General features: G+C 32.1%; 1 protein-coding gene across 1 annotated transcript; it reads right to left on the reverse strand.

The window, feature by feature from the left end:
• Positions 1-2,668: 2,668 nt before the first annotated feature.
• On the reverse strand, positions 2,669-19,898 carry LOC143919749 (NFX1-type zinc finger-containing protein 1-like). Its single transcript, XM_077442241.1, has 27 exons — positions 19,828-19,898; positions 19,269-19,358; positions 18,140-18,256; positions 17,953-18,054; positions 15,523-16,169; positions 15,199-15,458; positions 14,159-14,375; positions 13,625-13,789; positions 12,629-13,552; positions 12,230-12,376; positions 11,578-11,725; positions 11,423-11,506; positions 10,378-10,649; positions 9,844-9,987; positions 9,478-9,652; positions 9,009-9,148; positions 8,675-8,826; positions 7,891-8,068; positions 7,699-7,824; positions 7,523-7,624; positions 7,285-7,443; positions 6,978-7,206; positions 5,598-5,760; positions 5,408-5,519; positions 4,789-5,006; positions 4,394-4,683; positions 2,669-3,508 (listed from the first exon to the last, which is right to left on the reverse strand). The coding sequence occupies exons 1-27, from the start codon at positions 19,880-19,882 to the stop codon at positions 2,736-2,738; spliced, it is 6,189 nt and encodes a 2,062-aa protein (XP_077298367.1). The 5' UTR covers positions 19,883-19,898; the 3' UTR covers positions 2,669-2,735.
• Positions 19,899-20,107: the final 209 nt, after the last annotated feature.

Below are 20,107 nucleotides of genomic sequence, written 5' to 3' on the forward strand. Positions count from 1 at the left end.
AAGCTTGGTCTAAAAAATTAGAAAAATCAAGCTCAGTTGATGGCTCTCTATGGAAATTAGCTAAAGCGATTCGCAGGACAAAAACTCGATTCCTCCGTTAGATGATGCAGGAATCTCAGTGACGCGTGATTGCGACAAAGCAGAACTATTATCAAAATCTTTCCAAAAACATCACACACTCACACAACATTACAATCACATACCAACGCATAATAAAGTCAACCGGTCCATTAAAATCATCACAAAAACTCCCACTAACAGTAATAAAAATATAAAATTGGTGCATCCGTGTTAAATCCAAAATATAATACGTAGTTTAAAAAATAAAAAGGCACCTGGGCGAGATTTAATAGATAACATCATAATCAAACAACTTCCGTTTAAAGCTTTAGTCTCACTATCTAAAATATTCAACGCGTGTTTACTAACTGGGTATTTCCCAGAATACTGGAAAACAGCCAACGTAATTCCCATACTTAAGCCCGATAAAAGCTCAAAAAACCCGGCCAATTATCGACCCATTAGCTTACCTTGCACGCTTTCGAAAATTCTGGAAAAAATAATCTACACTCGTTTACTTAAAGTCGTAAATAAGAAATTAATAAATGAACAATTTGGATTTCGCACTGGACATTCCACGTCCCAACAACTAACAAGACTAACTGAACACGTGACGAAGAAATTTAATATGAAGAGAAGTACCGGAATGGTATGTCTCGACATAGAAAAGGCCTTCGACACGGTTTGTCAAAATACCAAACTACCTAATTCTCATCATCAAATCGTACCTAACTCGTAGAAAGCTAGAGGTTAGCGTAAATAATGAATTATCGTCTCCAAAAATAGTCACAGCTGGCGTTCCGCAGGGGAGCTTGCTTGTCCCACTCTTGTTCTCCATATATATAAATGAGTCTAGAGGTAGGATAATTACAGTGCTATCAATTGTTCGGCAAACCTTTAACAATGCATTTACAACCTTTGAACAATACACGGCCCCCTCAGGCTCCGGTGACTATAAATGACATACCTATTCCAAAAAACTGTCACATAGCCCTATATGCAGATGATACCGCTTGCTTCACAAGTAGCAAAAAACCAGACACTATTCTTAAAAATCTTGAATTCGCAATTAAAACAATGACTGAACACTTCACTAAGTGGAAAATTCAAATTAATCAAATCAAAACAGACGCCATATTCTTTAGTGTTAGAAAGCATAAGCCAAGTTCAGATCTGAAAATCCCCTCTGGAGAAAGTCTGAAATGGCAGTCAGTAATAAAATATTTAGGAGTAACGTTCGATAAAAGAATGAGATGGGCACCTCACATTGAGGCAGCGAAATGCAAGGCGATGCGGGGTATATCCTCAATATATCCAATATTGAATCGCCATAGTTCTTTATCAGCGCTAAATAAAATAAAATTATATCGCGCGCTCATATTACCATTATTAACCTATGCATCACCTGTATGGAATAACGCCTCAAATACTAACCTTTCCAAGCTCCAAGTAATACAAAATAAATCCCTAAAAATAATTTATAATACACCCATATATACTAACCTGAAAAAACTGCATGCCATATATAATATTCCGTTTGTTACAGACATTACTAACAAACTAACCAGTAGATTCTATGACAGAATCACTAATGACCATACTAACACACTTGTTAAGAGTCTCGGTGATTATAACAAAATGTCTATACCCTTCAGGTATAAACACAGATTACCTAAACACAATCTGCTTTAGGTCATCGACTTTAGAGAGTCTTTAATTAATATTATGTATTAGATGTATTATGAACATTTATAAGGATTGTAAATAGGTCTTTGAGCTCTTTTTCCTATTATGCTTTAGATTAACATTAGAATAATATAATACTGTGATTGCTAACCAAATTAAATTAAATTGTAAAATAGAAAATGATCAGTAGATCAGTAACTATTAAAATAGATATAAGATGTATTGTGAACATAATTTCGTAATAATAAAAAGCATTTAAAAATAAAAACTATAGGGCGGGTAAGGTGTGTTGACCGTATCCTGGCCTATTAAAACACGGTTGTGTTTTGAAGAGTTAAGTTATTGTATGTACGAAGGAGTTATGTATATGTAGGTACATAGTTGCTCACTTTGGAGAAGTGAGCTGGCTGAACTCCAGAGGTGCAGAATGTTCTCAGCGTCAACGTGTCGCCGTTCTGCTTGAATTGGTGTTTGGTATTTCATGTCTGGACGTTGTTGCTTTGCGAAATGAAATCGGCGTTTGGGCGTGGGATTTCGTGCATTTATTCCTACAAAACTTTTTTCAAATTTGAATAAAGCCTATAAAAAGTTATGATTTAAAAAAAAAACAATTAGGGGGAGTACACCTGTTTCAGACCTCCCCCCCCCCAAAAAATGGATAATAATTATAAAAAAATAAAAGACAGTGTATAGTTTTGTGGCTATTAAAAATGTATTAAGTATGATTATCAAATACTTATGTCGATTATTTTTAATATTTACAATTAAAATATTATAATAAAAAGAATTACATGCAGATAATGTTTGCACATATGATTATTCCATGTAATATTTTGTAAGTTCTAAATTTTATTAATAGGTTTAATAATTATTAAATACATTAATTAAGTAGTAATATGATAAAAAAAATTAAAATAAATTTGCTTGAATTTTGATTTATACTTTGTAAATACATTAATCAAGATGTAATATGAAAAAAAAAAAAAGACTTATAAATAGTTATGTAAATTTAAATTAATCATCATTCCCTCATTCGCAATATCAGAATAGGCTGCATGTGTAGCATTGTCCATCTCGGCGGCCAAACTATTGGTGCTAAGAAGTGCATGGTTTGTACCGCCAATTCCACTGCCGCATTCCGGACATAAACTTTTCTGCATTGCTCCACCACATTCGGTGATACAATACGGATGACCATTCGGACATTTGAACCAATGACCCTTTTTCAATCCCATGGCTTTGACTATCATAGATCTTTCCGAATCTGAAATATCAACTCCAAAAGTGAGAGATCTGAATAAAGCTTTAACATTCTCCTCAACTTGAGCATTGAAAGAGTTATTAAAATATATAATTGAGGACAGATTTGAAACTGTATTTTTGTCTTTTGAGTTAATATAGGATACTGCATCCATTTTCTTTTTGGCAACTTCATATCGTATCATATTTTGTGTTCTCGCTATTTCGGAATCGAAGTCGTTGATTTGCTGTTGGGTCACTTTTATCTTACAATCGCACAGAACGCTTAGAATGAATTGAACTTGATATTTCAACAGCTTTGACCTGATCGAATAGTCTTCCCCCAGAAATACATTGGCCAGGCGATTCAAAACAGTCGTTTGAACAATTAAATTGTCAAGATCTGGCTTGCATAATTGAACGGTTTTTTTGGTCCATTTCTCAGTGTTATGCTTGTCTTTCTTTGCATTAATAAAGAGTGGCTCGTTCTTTATTTTTTCGACAGCAGTTTTCCATTGAGGAACTAGAATCAAAAGATTTTAAATAAAAATTATTTACTATTCCATGTGTGTAGTATATATACATATTAAAGTTTTTATATTCAATGAATAATTTAATTAAAATCTAACAAGCATATTTACATACATACATAAGTACGTCGAATGTAGGGGCACGAAAAACCCGCCCGAAATAAAAAGCCGGTTTTCGGTTTTTTTTACAAATAAAAAACCGGTTTATCGTCTTTTTATTTGTAAAAAAAATTTTTTGTAAAGATTTTTTTAAAGTTTTATATTTTTATATCGAAAAAATATATATATAAAACATTATATTATTATAAATATTAAAAATTTTATTATATATCACAGCCGTAAAATGGCAGATTCTGACTACAAATTATGGGAAACCCAATTTGCCGAAATTCTGAAGGGCCTTGTGTAGGTTATTGAAACTACTTTCAATAATATTTTACTGTTTTATGAACTGGATTTCATCCGTTACTAAATCTCGAATCCACCGCTAAGTTCTGTACCTTTTTTTTGCTGTTCAAAGAAATATACGCCCATTCCCTAGGAAAGTTTGAAAATATACACATTTTTTTTAATCTTTTATAAAAATTTGAAATTTATAATTACTAGTTTTGAGGAAAAAATACCTTAATTAAAGAAAACCTTAAAAAGCCGGTTGATCGAGTAAAAAAGCTGGTTGATCGAGTAAAAAAGCCGGTTTTCTGATTTCTGAAAAATGATCAAAAAGCCGGTTTTTCGGTTTCGGTTTAAGTCGGCTTGGAAACCCTACGTAGAACGATATGTTAATAATTGATTAAATCTTATGTTTCATGAAAATAAACGATGAGATACTTTTCCATACTGTTATGTACTCTCCCACTGTAAATACATGTATGTGTTACCTATTCTGAATAAGTCGGTCATTCTCGTCGTTGTCAGCTTGTCAATTTCCAAATCGAGCTTCTTGATTAAGGCTTTATTTTCGACTGGATTGCCGTAAATTTTTCGCTTGACGTTTTGGATGTTATCGAATGTCATTTTTATCGCGTTGGAATATCTCGGTGTGTTCATTACCGCTGTGGAACAATGTGGACAACGGGGATAAGCGATTTCTCCCTCTTCCAACGACTTTATCCAGTTGTCCATGCCTTCTACCTCTATGATGTGCTTACAATCAATTAGCTTGATAAATCTGAAACCATAAAATTATTTAAGATTACGATGTTTCAATTAATGTAATTTGTTTCCGTGAAGATTTAAAATTAATTTCATTCCATTGAGAAAATATGATGCTAACTTTGCATCTTCATCTTCTTCATTGCCAAAGAAAATCTCAGGCATGCAATCGGGCTTACAAATCCTGCAAATGTCTGGACACACTTCGCCGCACAAACCGAGACATCCATGACCACATTTGAGCTTAAGAGAGCAAGGTTCAGAACATGGTATTCTATCACATATTTCTCCACATTGTTTGGTACATTCGCTGTGACTGCAACGCCGATCGCACTTATGCTAAAATATATGTACATATTTATTCCATGTAACCATTCATGCTGATGTTACCAGAACAGTACTGGTTTTATGGGTATCTGTCCGGTTAAGTCATGAAATAAAACCAGTACACTTTTTACTTTATCTATGTACAGAAGATGAAGTTTTGTGATCATGCAAAAATCCGAACTCAAGATTTTGACTGATTCGAACTTAGAATCAATCACAGCTCTGTGTTGAATTTTATAAGAGCATTCAAGAAAATTAATTAATTTTCTTGAATGTTCATTTTTAATAATGGAAGTATGTAAAAAAAAATTTTTTTTGAAAAATGTCCTGGTTTTAAATTTGATAAAAAAACGGTCACCTTATACTAAAGAGTAAAAAGCTGTTATCGTAACGAAACACATTAAATCACTCACCTTACACGGTTTGCAAGGAACACCACAAGTAAATGGACATTTGGAATGATTACATTTGACCTTGCACGGCTTACGACACATGCTGCAATCTTCCCTACATGGATCGTCACATCTGAAACATTATATAATCGATGATAGGTAAGTGCTCTACAGAACGACTAAGAATGCCTATGAATAGAAATACCCTTACGTGTCTCCACAAATGAGACGATTTCCACAAGGCTGCGAACACGGTGGATGCAAACGACCTCTACATTTGCCGCATGTGCCTTGACAAATGTGTTCACAATCTTTCAAAATTGTACCACACGGCTGCGTGCAATACTCCATTGTTAACAAACCACCGTTGTGTGCTAAATAAACAAAATGCAATTATAGGTATGTACTGGTATCATTTGCAATGTGCAGTCATTAGTCATATGTATTATTTGAATTTAATATGTTTGTATTTTTACATGATGCAAATCTTTTAGGAGGTAATAAAAGAGATCATATAGATGCTATCTAACCACATTAACCTCAATCCAAAGTCTTACGGTTTTGAAGATAATCTGGGTTTTTGACCTTTTTTTTTTTAAAAATCCTGAAATCTCGTAATTATTCGCTGGTAACACAAAAACTAATGTTGCTGTCTTTATTTTTTGTTACTCGAGTGCAGGGGTTCCCAACCCTGTGCTTGCGGGCGCCATGGCGCTCACTATTTGAATGCGGTAGAAATTTTTTGTTATTATTAAACGTATTATTATTTGTTAAGCACCTTCAAGTGCTTCAAGAACAGTTTGGAAAGAGATTTCAGCAGTTTACTATCATCGAGCCAATGCTCTCCTTTTTATCAATTATTTTACTTTCCAAATAAATATAATGGAAATAGCTGTATCCATTGCTGAAATTTTCCAAGTATGGACAGAAGAACTGGAACTAGAAATTTTACCTTCAGAATGATATTATGCTAAATGCCTTTATATCAGATAAAGACTACTGGAATACAGTGAACAGAAAAAAGTTTCCATAGTATAAAATCATTTTCTAGGTGCTTGCCGTCCTACCTATATTTTAGATTGTGTCACCTATAGTTTAGATTGTACTCTAGGCCCTAAGGTACAAAAAGGCTGGGAACCCCTGCTTTAGTGTGTATTTTTATCGTGATGAACGTTAATACGTATCTAGAAATATCGGAAGCTTTGATAAAATCACGTTAAATTGAAAACTGTTTTTCTCATGGTGGAGCACGGAGGGGAGCTAGAGCAAGGTGTCCCAGCAAGTGGTTGCCCCAGATCTATTTAAAATAAACCTTGACCAACCCAGTTGTGATCTCGCAATATACTAAATTTATTGACATAAGTACCCAGGTCAACCTTAAATTAAAGTCGAATTATGCATTTGCAAGCGAGATTTATCACATCAAAAAAATAGGAGCCCCATGGGGATTGTTTTAATGAATCGAAATTCTTTGCTTAGATTTCTTGTGTACTGTGGGATAGGAAAAAATAGTTCTACAGCAAATCGACAATTTGTCATTTTTCAAAATGCCTTGAAAAAAAATAGGATTAAATGAATGATTAGACTTTACCCAAATCGGAATCACAACATGGTATTTGAAAAATGTGTCCACATATGGATTTGAAAGGATTTGTAATCTTTTCGTTGCACGATTTAACATTACACGGTTCCATACACTCATCCCGGCACCGATGTCCACATTCCAGTCTTAATTTGCAGCGTTGTGTGCATTTTATTTGTTCCACGTTTGTGCTACACTCTGTTGTAATAATGTGACCGCAAGATCTTTGCTTTTTCACCTGATACACATGTAAGAAAGTACATATATAAAAATAAAGAGAGAATTATAATAAAATTTTTGTAAAGTAAAAAATAACCATCACTCCGCAGTCGGTGCAGGGTTCAAAACATTTTTTCTTGCAGAAATGACCACAGCGCATTTTCCGAACACAATTTTTCTCACATCGTACTGAATTCACATCCATATTGCACTGGACTTTGTCACTGTGTGAACAGTCCTTTCGCTTCTTTTGCACCTGTCCGACAAATTAACTTTACATCAATCAAATTGCAAATATACCTAATCAACGTCTTAAACATGAAAAATATAAACACCAGTATAGTACAAAGGTCACATTCTTGATAGCATAATCTCTTACAAGAATGGTCTCCGACACAACTTTTATTTTTACGCCCACAACTGGCTTTGCATTCGTACTAAAAATTAAAAAAAAAATTTAAGCATCAATGGCGTGTTTAAAACACAATACTTCGATAACGTAAATACAGACTTCCAAATGCTCAGGATCGTCATCCTTGTGACACAGCTCAGTACAGGCATGTCCGCACGGCAATCGATCAATACATTTAATTGGACATTGTGGTTTATCACGGGCATTATAGCAAAGTAATTTAACCTGTAATTTGTATGTAGTATGATAAGTCAAATTACACATTTTAATAGGCTTTTCCATCTTACTTACCTCATGTAAACATTGAGGAAATGTATGTAACACTTCGATTCGGCATTGAACATGGTTAGGATTGACACTACACATAATTTTGTTCATATGGCCACATCCAAAAAGCTTATCAACTATTTCAGAACATTTACAAGGTTGACAGCATAAAAGTTTGCATTTATGACCCACAGAACAATCTCTGGAATAAAAAAATGTTATATTACGTTTGACACTTATTGCATATGTTTAAAAATCTATTTATTTTATACAAGGCTATATCCGCATACATTTTTAATCTAAGGAATATTATTTGTCTGGTTTAACGGGACATATCAAAAGCGAAACACTTCCAGTTAACTTTAATATAAGCCAATCTGGACCAATCAATCAGATCTTATATTTTACTAAAACTGACTAAAATAGAGCGTAGAGTAACTGATTTAGTGGATTGAGTGAAGAGATTGAAATGATAATTGGTAGGTTATATGGCTAGAGCTAGGATGATAGTTGGAGAATGGTTCAAAAAGATACCCAAGAGAGTATCGAAGAATTGAAGAATGAGTAAGGTCATAGAAAAACATGACAGAAATACTTTCATCTATCAGACTGTGGCGTTTGTATGTAAATGATGATATCTACATCAAAATTGAAAGCTGATAAGATCGGATAGAAGCAATACAAAACGAAAGACAAGTGTGTGCTCGAAAGGCAGTGGTTGACTCCATTCGTTTTAAGTTTTTGAACATTTCTTTAATTTTAATGCATGTCTTGCCATTTTTATTTTAATTAAATAAACTTTTCTAACCTTAGACAGTTTTGCGTGCATTTATAATCATCATGCTCATTAAGGTTTAGGTGACACAGTCTTGGACAATGGTGTCCACATTTCAAAAGCTTATTGCACTGATTTTGGCAGCCCCCTTCAACGACTTTGCTAAAATCTGCGAGAGATTCCACCTGAAAAAATTACATTAATATGATCAGAAACTAGAATATTTTGGACCGTAAATTAAAGACTTATTTCCAAAATTTAATGGTGAGTTTAAAAATTTGTAAGGGGATGTGTAGTATTTATGTATATTGTCATCATTAAATTTTGCTGTTTGAAACTGCTGTCAAGGAAATTTAAAAAGAAAAACCTTCGTTATGAAGTTATGATTTTGACACTGCAATGGAATTGACGGCCCTATGGATTCATGCTGTATTAATTTACGGCAAATTTTCTTCCATAACTCACTGGCATTGATGAGATTATTCATATTTCCTATGAGGTAAAATCCTAAAAACAAACATGTGATAATTATATTATATATTTTTAGTACATTAACTACACAGTATACATACAGTAGCACAACCAGGGGGAGAGGGTGTGTTTAAGAGTGCATTTTTACGCCTATTAATGTGAGCAAAATATTTATTCCCGATAGTAAAAAAATTAATTATAAAAACAAATATAAATATAAATTACTTAATAGATTGTAATTTAAATATTAAAATTGATAAACACAAGTTGTGGCAATGCATTTATAATATTTTTGATAATTCTATTGCTTTTCTACTTTTTTTTCAAAATCTGGTTGCACCTATGATAACATGATTATCGAATACCTTCTTTAGCTCTAGATAGAGCAACACATACGCGATTAGGAATATTCAGGAAACCAACTTTGTTATCAGTATTGCTTCTGACCAAAGTTAGCAATATTATTTTGCATTCTTCCCCTTGATAGTTATCCAATATGCATATGCGAACGTCTTTTATTGCATCCATCTTCTTTTTTAGCTGAAAATGGTCAGATATACAAAATAGATCTTGATAAGAATTGCGCTCGGTTTCAGGGAATTGTGTTTTAACTATGTAATGTGATTTATGTATGTTTGTTTATAATTATTTGCCAGTTTTTCAAAGCGGGTCTGTTTTATCTTTTAATAAAATATGACTTTTTTATAAAATATGGTAATTTTTTTTCATACCTCTTTAAGATAGAACATTTGACCGGAATAAGCGCTCAAAATAGTTATATCTTCACCGTTATATCCTTGCTGAATTAAATAGTTTGCTAATAGCACAATGAATTGGGCTTCGTGTGCATTTGAGTGACTGGAAATCTCGGCTTCCTGAAAATGAGCATACCAGTAATTAAGGAAATGTAATGAGATATGGAGTATTTGCTCCAGTGAATGACCGAGTCAAATATGTATGTACATGTATTAAGAACACCATTTATTCTGATGAGACACTTTCAATGCAAACAGAAAATACGAAAAATATTGCTATATTTAACCTAATATAATCGCTTGATTGTAATATGTTTTTGAGCTCTTTTTCCTATTATGCTGTAGATTAACATTAGAATAATATAATACTATGATTACTAACCAAATTAAATTAAATTGTAAAATAGAAAATGATCAGTAGATCAGTGGCTATTAAAATAGATATAAGATGTATTGTGAACATAATTTCGTAATAATAAAAAGCATTTAAAAATCAAAAATATATAATACCTTCGCTTCTGGAAATTCATGTGCAACAAAGAATAAATTCTTTGCAACCCCCAAAACATTGGGATAGTCGTAAACAGATGAATGATTCTCCAACTTGGGATATATGGCTGGTGTGATCAAACTGGCTATTTCAGGTCGCATCCTATGCTGCACCCCCAACTGACAGAAATTAGTACCGTTTTTAAATGTACGTTCGAAGAGAGATATTTCTAGATGGAATTTGCGGCCCAGCTGATATGAGGCGGTTGTAGGTCGCAACTGCTGATGATCACCTAAATGTTAGAAAAAGGATAAAGAAACAATTCGATGGTATATGAGTCATAGGTAACGTTTCTCAAAACTTTAATAAATAATCTTCCAATTAAAGTGAGTGTTAAAATCTACATTCAGAAATGTCTGATCGCAAATTTCATACATATACAAATCAAATGCCAAAAATATGTCACATGTTTTAATTATTTTATATCTCAATTAGGTTGACACGTCTTCAGTATATCTGAAGAAAGGTTTCCAAAAAGGAGCCATCCTCCAGTATAAGGAAGATAAAATATTGGTAGGGTGACCCGGAAGTAAATGGAGAAAGCAGAGCAGATTCCAGCAACAAAAGGAAGAATAAATAAGAAGATAGAATATGTTTGATTTAATTGACATTTTAAAACATTTGTGTACACTAAATAGGGGTGGGGAATCTCATGAGTCGAAGTACGATTCCCCAAACTCGAACGCTATCAAGGTTTTTAGTTAATTTGAATAAAATAAGTCCTGCTTCGTTGATATTGCATAAAATCAAACTGTTCCTCTAAGAAAGTATATGGAGTTTTTGACTGTTATTAATACTGTATACCAAGCAAATAACAAGCAAAGTTTAATTGTTTTTTTTTTTTTTGTATTAATATTTGAAATGTATTATTATATGTGAGTATGTATATGTACTTAGATATATCACTAATAAGAAAACTATAACACGATTACAATTATTTCAACCTAAAAACTGCTCTTCATATCACTTTTGTGTTCTACATATTGTATATTATGTACATCTTACCAAGCATGATGACGTGTTTACAATTTTCGTTCAAGTTTACGACAATATGTGATTCAAGGACTTCAGCCGCCTCTTCAATCACAACTAAAAACAATTAAAAATGCATTAACGATTATGAAATCAATAGCATTGTTTAAGTATATCGAAGTATCAACCTATCGACGGAGACAGAGAACAGAGTAAAGGTCTCAAACGGGCAGCTGCAGTTGTAGTCAGTCCAATCACATGGGCCTTTTTCAATATCTGAATATCGCTCATTGTGTTGAAATCCTCATACAATGCATACAAAGTTTGGTATTTTTCCTGCAGATTATAATATTTACATCAACACAATACATAGAACCTATCAACAACTACAGCGGGCTCATTCCTAGAGCCATCAAATAGGAAAACTTATAATAAATAGAACTTAAGACACAACTTTATTAGCATGTTACGTTCACAACTTAACTAAAGTTATTAGGAAAAATGCTGTAGCAGTTATAAGCATGCATGTGATTAATCCATTTTTTCGAGTTCATTTTTCCATCTAGGATTAGACCTATTACTGAATATTAACTAGGCTATGGCTAGAGCTATCGCTTAAAATAAGTAATAAATCAGACTCAAAGCAGCAATTTTTTTTTATATATTAAATAATTTTAAATTTAAATTTAATTAATTAATTAATTTTAATTTTAAATTTAAAGTCAATTTTTTTTTATATATTAAATTCGTTACTGAAGATATTACTCTAAGACACAGCGATTGCAAATCACACACAAAGATCATTGAATTATTGGATTAAAATGATGAGAAGTAAATTACCCGTAACTTCATAGTTTCATTGAAAAATACATTTTTTAACTCTGAACACCAATACCAATAGAGGTTCCAACGTTGATTTAAATTCAAATCTTTGGGTTTTAAATTGGAAAAATTAACCGTCTCTTTTGAAGCGCATGAAAGTTGGGTCTGAAAAACAATAATTATATAAAATTATATGTTCTATATCACAATAATATAATATTTTATTATTCTGTATCAATAGAGAAAGCGTGGTTTTATCTCACATAGGCATATTTTACTAATTCTATTGGACAAGTTTAATATATAGTGTAAAAAAAATATAAACTGAAACTGTCTTAGTGACCAATAATTGTAAAAATCTTATATATTGGTTACATTAATAACTTTTTTCAAGAATAGACGGCCTCTGTACATTACCTTTAAAAGAAATAGCTGACACAAGTGATATGTTTCATCTCTTGTACGATGCGTTTTTACAGCCTTTAATTCTATCTTCTCTGAAGTCTGTGAAATTTCGTCAGCAAATGAAAATAATGAGAATTTTTTATAAGTCACTGGAGTCGGTGAGATTTCGAAATCATCATCGTCATCCAACACATTTCTCATATCGTCAATGTCTAAATCGTCCTTAGTGAACCGTTCAACTGCGAGAATATCGAGATAACATTGATAAATATCTTCATGACGGTACTTCTCCACTTCTTGCAGCTTGTCGCTCATCAATAGCCAATTGACTAAACGCGATTTCGAAGAATTACTTGAATAATTCCATAAATATCCACATATTTGAAACTGCGGCAAGCGATCATTCAACAAGTCCACGTCGATGATGCCATCGGCGGCTTCAATGTGCAAAATCGAATTCTGCAATTGGTTCATTTTTTTGATAAGGTCGAATAGATCTCGGGAATGGGGATTTTTACTATTGTGCAACTTGCGCAATGAATTCAGGTTGTAATTTTTTGCAAACTCATCGTTTTTAGATTGGCCGCCGATCCTAACAATGTTTTTGGTCGTCGGTAATATGCCTGAAAGGAACTGATCAAGTGCGTGATTCGTAAAACATAAAACCAATAACGGTTTGTCAGAAACTGATACATTTTTCAAGAGGGTGTTGACTATTTTGAGACCGATGTAGGTTTTTCCAGTGCCCGGTGGACCTTGGATGGTGACAAACTCCCTAGACAAAGCCATCTTGTACGCTGCATATTGGTATTCGTCCAAACCGAGGTCTGAAGACGATGGCCAGCCTAGGTTATTCTTTATATCCACTTTAAAAGTCTTATCGTTAAAGGAGATGTTGTATATATTGGTGATGTGTTTAGGGACTACTGTCGAAACCTGCAAATAAAGTTCATTGTTAATATGGCATATCGGACTATTTTCTGTCTGTCACCTTTGACAGAGACACACCTGCATGTTTACAATGTAGTCTTTCATTGGCAAATTTTCGCCGGAATTTTGAAGAGCTTCCAACACAGGTCCATATTGCAGAAAGAAAACGTCACTTTCAAACATTACATACGTTCCGTTGAATAGATCGTCACCAATATCTTCATTTTTCATATCGACGATTACCTAAAAGTATGGATTATTTAAAACAGAGTAGAGCGGGAAAAATTAAGGGATTAGAATCTTGAGGATAAAAACTTTCAACTGAATAGCAAAGTATTCATTGCACCATGAAAATGAGATACCAAAGTAATAAGTATAATGTTTGGCCAAAGCATTGTAACATAAAAAAATAAAGTAAAAATTAGCATAGTGAGAATAGGGTAAGTTAACAATTCTGTTTTTATTCACTACAATAAGTACATATATAATATTACTTTCATATTAATTATTACAGAACAAGGGCAATTACTGTTATAAATAGATATTTAGAGTAATTTTGAACTGTAAATGGCTATATATTTTTAAAGTAATTACTAGGGAGTTAAATCCTACCATTCCCTGCGACAACAACTGCTCCGATCTCTCAACAATTGTACCGAATAAACAAGTTTTAAATTTGTCTTTCGTGAAACATAGCAGAGATCCAAATAAAAATCTCTTATAAAACGCTTTTGGATGCCTATTGAGATTGTTTTCATCAAAAGCCACTAATATTCCTGCGCGCTTATTGGAAACGGCAAAATATTTAAATCTGGCACTAAGGTAAAATCTGAAAAGAAATAAAAATTTTAATACACAAACAAACTATTGTTAAATGGACACTATCTTATGTTCAAATTAATTTAAGAAACCATTGTGGAACTTTGTTATACAACTAAAATAGTATTTACTTGATTTGTGACATTTCAGGTGATCTTATTGCACAACAAAGGTCAATGAAGAGAATAGAGATGGAATAACAATATAAATTAAATAAGCATATGTATGTGTATATGAAATTATAGCAGTGAAATTGAAATAATAATAATTTAATTTGGGGCGAGGTGGAAACCAGTATCAACAAACAGTACTATTAGAGCAGCGGTGACCAACTTTTCGGACCTCACAGACCACTAAATTCATAATTTAAAATCCCGCAGACCTCTCACATGAATTTTTAAAAAAGATATTAGTAAAATAATGATCAGATAACTTCATTTTATTTATATGAAATGCACCCAGTAGCGAATCACCAACAGTTCGGGCCCTGGGATAAAGTTTGAAAACTGGGCCCCTTCTTAATTTTTTTAAATCAATAATAAATTCAGCCAAAATATATTGAAATGTACAATAATACATTGATAATAGGTTAAACATTCCAATGGTCAGAGATTTTTTATATTTATTCTGGCCTTCAAAGAAGGTAAAAAGGTTTTTCTGCTTAACATTCTCTTTTCTGCATTTTGTAGGGTTTCAAATTTTATGACACAAAAACATATTTTGCTTTTTAAAATATCACGTCTGTTGGTGGAAACTACTGGTCAAGTAGGAAATTCAAATAACTTGAACATACATTCATAGTGGACATATAAACCTCATTATTAATGTTTTACCTTCCTCCGTTGTGCTTCTTTTGCTTAGGATCATGTAAGAAACTCATTATGGCATCCCTCATGGGAGAAATGTAGTCTTCTCTCATCAATCGAAATTGAACATCCAAATAATGATCCACGCAATTGTACGCACCATCAATTATATTTGGACGCAAGAAGGTAAAATTATTTGAGTTAATTTCATCTGCATCTGGAAGTATAGGCATAGTCCTAAAATCATCGGGAACTTCCCGGTCATCATCCAAAGCTTTTCTGGATCGCTGAAAAGCAAAAATATTCGATTAAGTCATTGCAAAAAGCCACATTGCAAAATTCAATACTTACAAATCTTTCGGAAAGTTCTTCTTTCGTCAAAGTCATTCGCGTTTGAATGTCAGTCAAAGATTGCTGTAGTCCATCTTCGAAACGCAGTTTCTGACGATCTTGTAATCCTTGTAATATCACTTTACTGTAGTCTACCAATTTCGTCAATGTGTCCAAAGCTATGTTGGGCATCAAAGTAATGACACAATTGTAAAAAGTGAAAACGTTCTTCCAAAAACCGTTATAATCATCCCAAAATAATTTGTTCATCTTCTTCTCATTCATTTTGACGTATGGTAGATTTAAAATGTACTTTTCAAACGATTCCAGAAAATTAGATTGGCACACCTTGGTCATTATGTTTGCTTTCGATTCATTGAAATTCACTATGCAGACTTTGGACAAGCAATTCATGAAAAGTACAATATTGTCCGGCGAAAAGTCCTTCGTCAGGGTGTTGGTGAACTTTTTATTTTGTCTACTGAACACCATGAGGATTTCCGATCCATCTTGTGACGACATCTCGAGCAGTTGTTTGAATCCGAACGTTATGTGACTCATATCAATTGGGTTCGCATGTTTGTTGATTTTGTGCTCCGGCTGATTTGTCGGTTGGAACTGAAATCTTCGACTATTTGATGAAGCGTGTGCAGGCTCTTTTGAGATACCTTAAATGTGATAAAAAAATATTTTTATTGCAGAATTCAATAAAATGTATTAAGTATTTATAAAATTATATTTAAAGAATAAAAACCAGCTTTCTTTACTTATTACAAAGCTCTTGAATCAGTTTGCTGATAACTGAGCTAACAGTATCATGCATGATTAATGTACATATACATATCTATCGAATAATATAATATGATACATTTGTAAAAAAAAATAAGTAAAAATCCCCTTTTGCGATAAAATACCATACAGGTCAGGTGAATATGAGCCATCTCATGTAAAAGTTTCGTAGTCGAAGATCAAATTCGAGACTTAAAAATCTTCTCATTTCATCAGTTGGAAAACAAACATGGAATAATCATCGTCCAAACCCAACAGGTTGGTTTAATTCGGGGTTACCCAAGTGCAGATTAACAAGTCTATAAGGCCAAAGAATATGTATACTAATAAACGAATAAATAGAACCCATTATTGAAAAATAAAATTTTAAACGAATATATTTCATTAGGATTGATCATTCATCAATCATCCATCACACACATGCACAATTATGCACATTCAGAGATACGAGTTTTGAGCGGTGATTTTTTGGTTAGAACTGAAATCTACGAAGATTTGAATTTGATGAACATTTCGGTGAAAATAAAAAGTCGTTTAGACTTATTATTTCCACAATGCCGAAGATTACAATCAGAAATGAGCAAAATGTGAAAATTTCGAGTAGAAAGAAAAACTGGGAAATTTGAAAATTCATAGATCGTTTTTAAATACATCAATATAATACGGCAGTAAATAGTTTAAGTTTAAGATAAGTATTAAGAATTATAATAAAATTATTTAATTATTCACAATTTTCGTATGCAATTTCTCCTTCTTGAATTCAAAATTTTTATTAATGGTAGATTTTTATTTAATTCTTACTGTTTTTCTACGTATGTAAATAATTTGTCAAATGATGATAGAGTATTCAGTATAATTGAATAGTCTGATGGCAAAATTTACATAAAAATAATCTTTTAATCATTAAAAAAGCATTTAAAACATTACAAAAATAGTTGTATTTTTATTTAAAAAGGATCCTTATTGTATTTGAACTCGTCAGGATTATAAGTTGAATTAACATTAACTTAATCATAAGTTCTGTTTTAGGTCATCGACTTTAGAGAGTCTTTAATTAATATTATGTATTAGATGTACATATTATGAGCATTTATAAAGATTGTAAATAGGTTTTTGAGCTCTTTTTCCTATTATGCTGTACATTAACATTAGAATAATATAATACTATGATTACTAACCAAATTAAATTGTAAAATAGAAAATGATCAGTAGATCAGTAGCTATTAAAATAGATATAAGATGTATTGTGAACATAATTTCGTAATAATAAAAAGCATTTAAAAAACAAAAATATATAATACCTTCATACCTTCATACCTGCATCATAAGTTAATTTTAGACAATTTAAAGATCGTAAATATCATAGTTATCGTTGATGCATTGTACTCAACAATATCGTGCTTGATTAATCTATCAGATTATATATATTATTTGATTAATCTATCAGATTATATATATTATTTGATTAATCTATCAGATTATATATTATTTGATTAATCTATCAGATTATATATATTATTTGATTAATCTATCAGATTATATATATTATTTGAATTTTGTTTTGGTAAAAAAAAGTAAAAAATCCCCTTTTGCGATAAAATACCATACAGGTATGAACATGAGTCATCTCATATAAAAGTTTCATTTTAAAATTCAACCAACCTGTTGGGCTTGGACGATGATTACTCCATGTTCGTTTTCCAACTGATGAAATGGGAAGATTATTAAGTCTCGAATTTGATCCTCCATAGTTAACTCGTAATCCTATATAAAACATATTTCTTGAGAGGACTTTTACAATACAACTGGCGAATATATATTAGTTACTAGGTTTCTGACTAAAACTTACCTGATGAGGGTGCGTGAAGATCTCTTCCAAACGAATCTTTTTTTGCCGATGGTTTTCCAACGGATGAACTACCTATATATAGATCATAGTTAGGCTCTCCATAGTTAATTCGCCATTCTAAATAAAATATAAAATAATATTGAAATTAAAAACCGTCACATAAATCCGGTGTTGCCCAAGTACAAATTCTAATCAAGTACATCGCTAAGGTAAAGAGTATATGAATAAATAGCAGCCATAATAATGGGTGCCATTTTTACTAACCTCTTCTTAGTTCACAAAAGATTTTTTTAATTGAGTATGTATTTTACTGAGATTGATCATTCATCAATCATTCATCACACACGTGCACAGTGATGCAGATCCGAAGACAAGACTTTTGAACGAATTCGACACGCCCAACAATGACCAGTGGAACAAGTGTTCTCCACAAAAAATTTAGAACAAAAGATGAACCGTGAACGTGCAACGACAACCCCTTTGCACCAGAAGTACTCCTTGGTCAGTGGGATTTCCTATTCAACCTAGTACATACATAGTACATATATGTATGCATGTACATATATGTACTAGCTGATGTATCTGATTTATGGTACATATTAAATATTTTTCACATATAAAATCCAAGGATAGTGGAGTTAAATAGGCTATGTTCGACTTGGAATCAGAGGATGTTATTATGCAAAGTTTGATCAAAATTTAACAAGAGTGATAAAGGGTTATTGTTATTAAGATATATGTAGATAGGAGGGACATTTGATTTTATTACTAGCTGAATTACTTTCGCTGGTAAATATGGATGGTATTTGTAGTAGAATACGGGTGTAGATTGGAGTGGAAAGTTCAAATGCCAAGAGTCCTAGTGACCATGAAAATTATGTATAGGTAGATCCATGGAGTGGTCCAAAACCATAAAATATATTTTTTAAAACATCTAAAAGTTCTTACCCATACAAATGTATATATGTTTAAAACCATTTCGTGATGAATTCATTTTTATATATATATATATATATATATATATATATATATATATATATATATATATATATATATATATATATATATATATATATGTATGTATATACATACACAAGTAATAATTTATGTTATAATAAAGAAGACTAACCTGGATTAGGTCTCGCGGGATGAAGACTAGGTCTCTCTTTCCCATGGGATGAATTAGCACGAAGAAATAATTTTTGCGTATTTGGGCTCCCTAGAAAAATACAAATAGCACATTAGAATCGAAAAAATAAATGTTGTTGATTTCAGGCATAAATCACCACGATACATCTTGTCTGTTTTAGGTGATAATTTAGCTCTTAAAATTTCATTTATAAATTTCAAAAATTCGAATCATCAGATAGGTTTAGAATAGAAGGCGTTTTAAATTAAAGAAATAGTTTTTACAGCAATGCTTTTATTCACCACTGGCCGGAAACAGTATATGATTTTACTATTATTAATTACAACATATAATATATAATAAATTCCTGAAGTTTTTCTTTTTAATACAAAACTGCAACACTGAACATTAGAATAAATATATGTATTATAACTTTTACTGAGATTATTTGCCGGAAAATGATAGAATTAAATTAAAGAAATAGTAAAGGTATATTGAAGACTGGATTGGTATGTAGTTTTAGTTGTATTTATTCTTATATGTATGTATATAGATAAACCTTGATCGTCTTCATAAAAATCCCACCATGAAAATGAAGCACGACGACTATCCATGACGACGAACAAACGTACACTTACTGATAGAGCAAATTTTTCGTGAAACAATACTTCTCAAACTTCTCATGGTCCGTACGCACCAAACCAACGACGATTTTGTGCCAACTTTTAAAACCAGTAGAGTACAAAATATCGAAATAAAAATTAAATTAAAAAATCGAAATTAAATATCAAAATTAAGCTAAAGACCGAGATTGAGCTAAAATTAGATCATCGTTGATG

The sequence above is a fragment of the Arctopsyche grandis genome, chromosome 12 (genome assembly GCF_051622035.1).
Source record: "Arctopsyche grandis isolate Sample6627 chromosome 12, ASM5162203v2, whole genome shotgun sequence".
Lineage (NCBI taxonomy): Eukaryota > Metazoa > Arthropoda > Insecta > Trichoptera > Hydropsychidae > Arctopsyche > Arctopsyche grandis.

What these genes read in the sequence shown, in the direction of transcription:
- LOC143919749 (XM_077442241.1), bottom strand. Translation starts at nt 19,882, where the DNA reads ATGGATAGTCGTCGTGCTTCATTTTCATGGTGGGATTTTTATGAAGAC. An exon ending in ATGAATTTCCAGAAGCGAAG is followed by an intron (nt 9,988 to 10,377) that starts GTATTATATATT and finishes GCTCATTTTCAG; the next exon opens with GAAGCCGAGATTTCCAGTCA. An exon ending in GTGACCTTTGTACTATACTG is followed by an intron (nt 7,444 to 7,522) that starts GTGTTTATATTT and finishes TTTGTCGGACAG; the next exon opens with GTGCAAAAGAAGCGAAAGGA.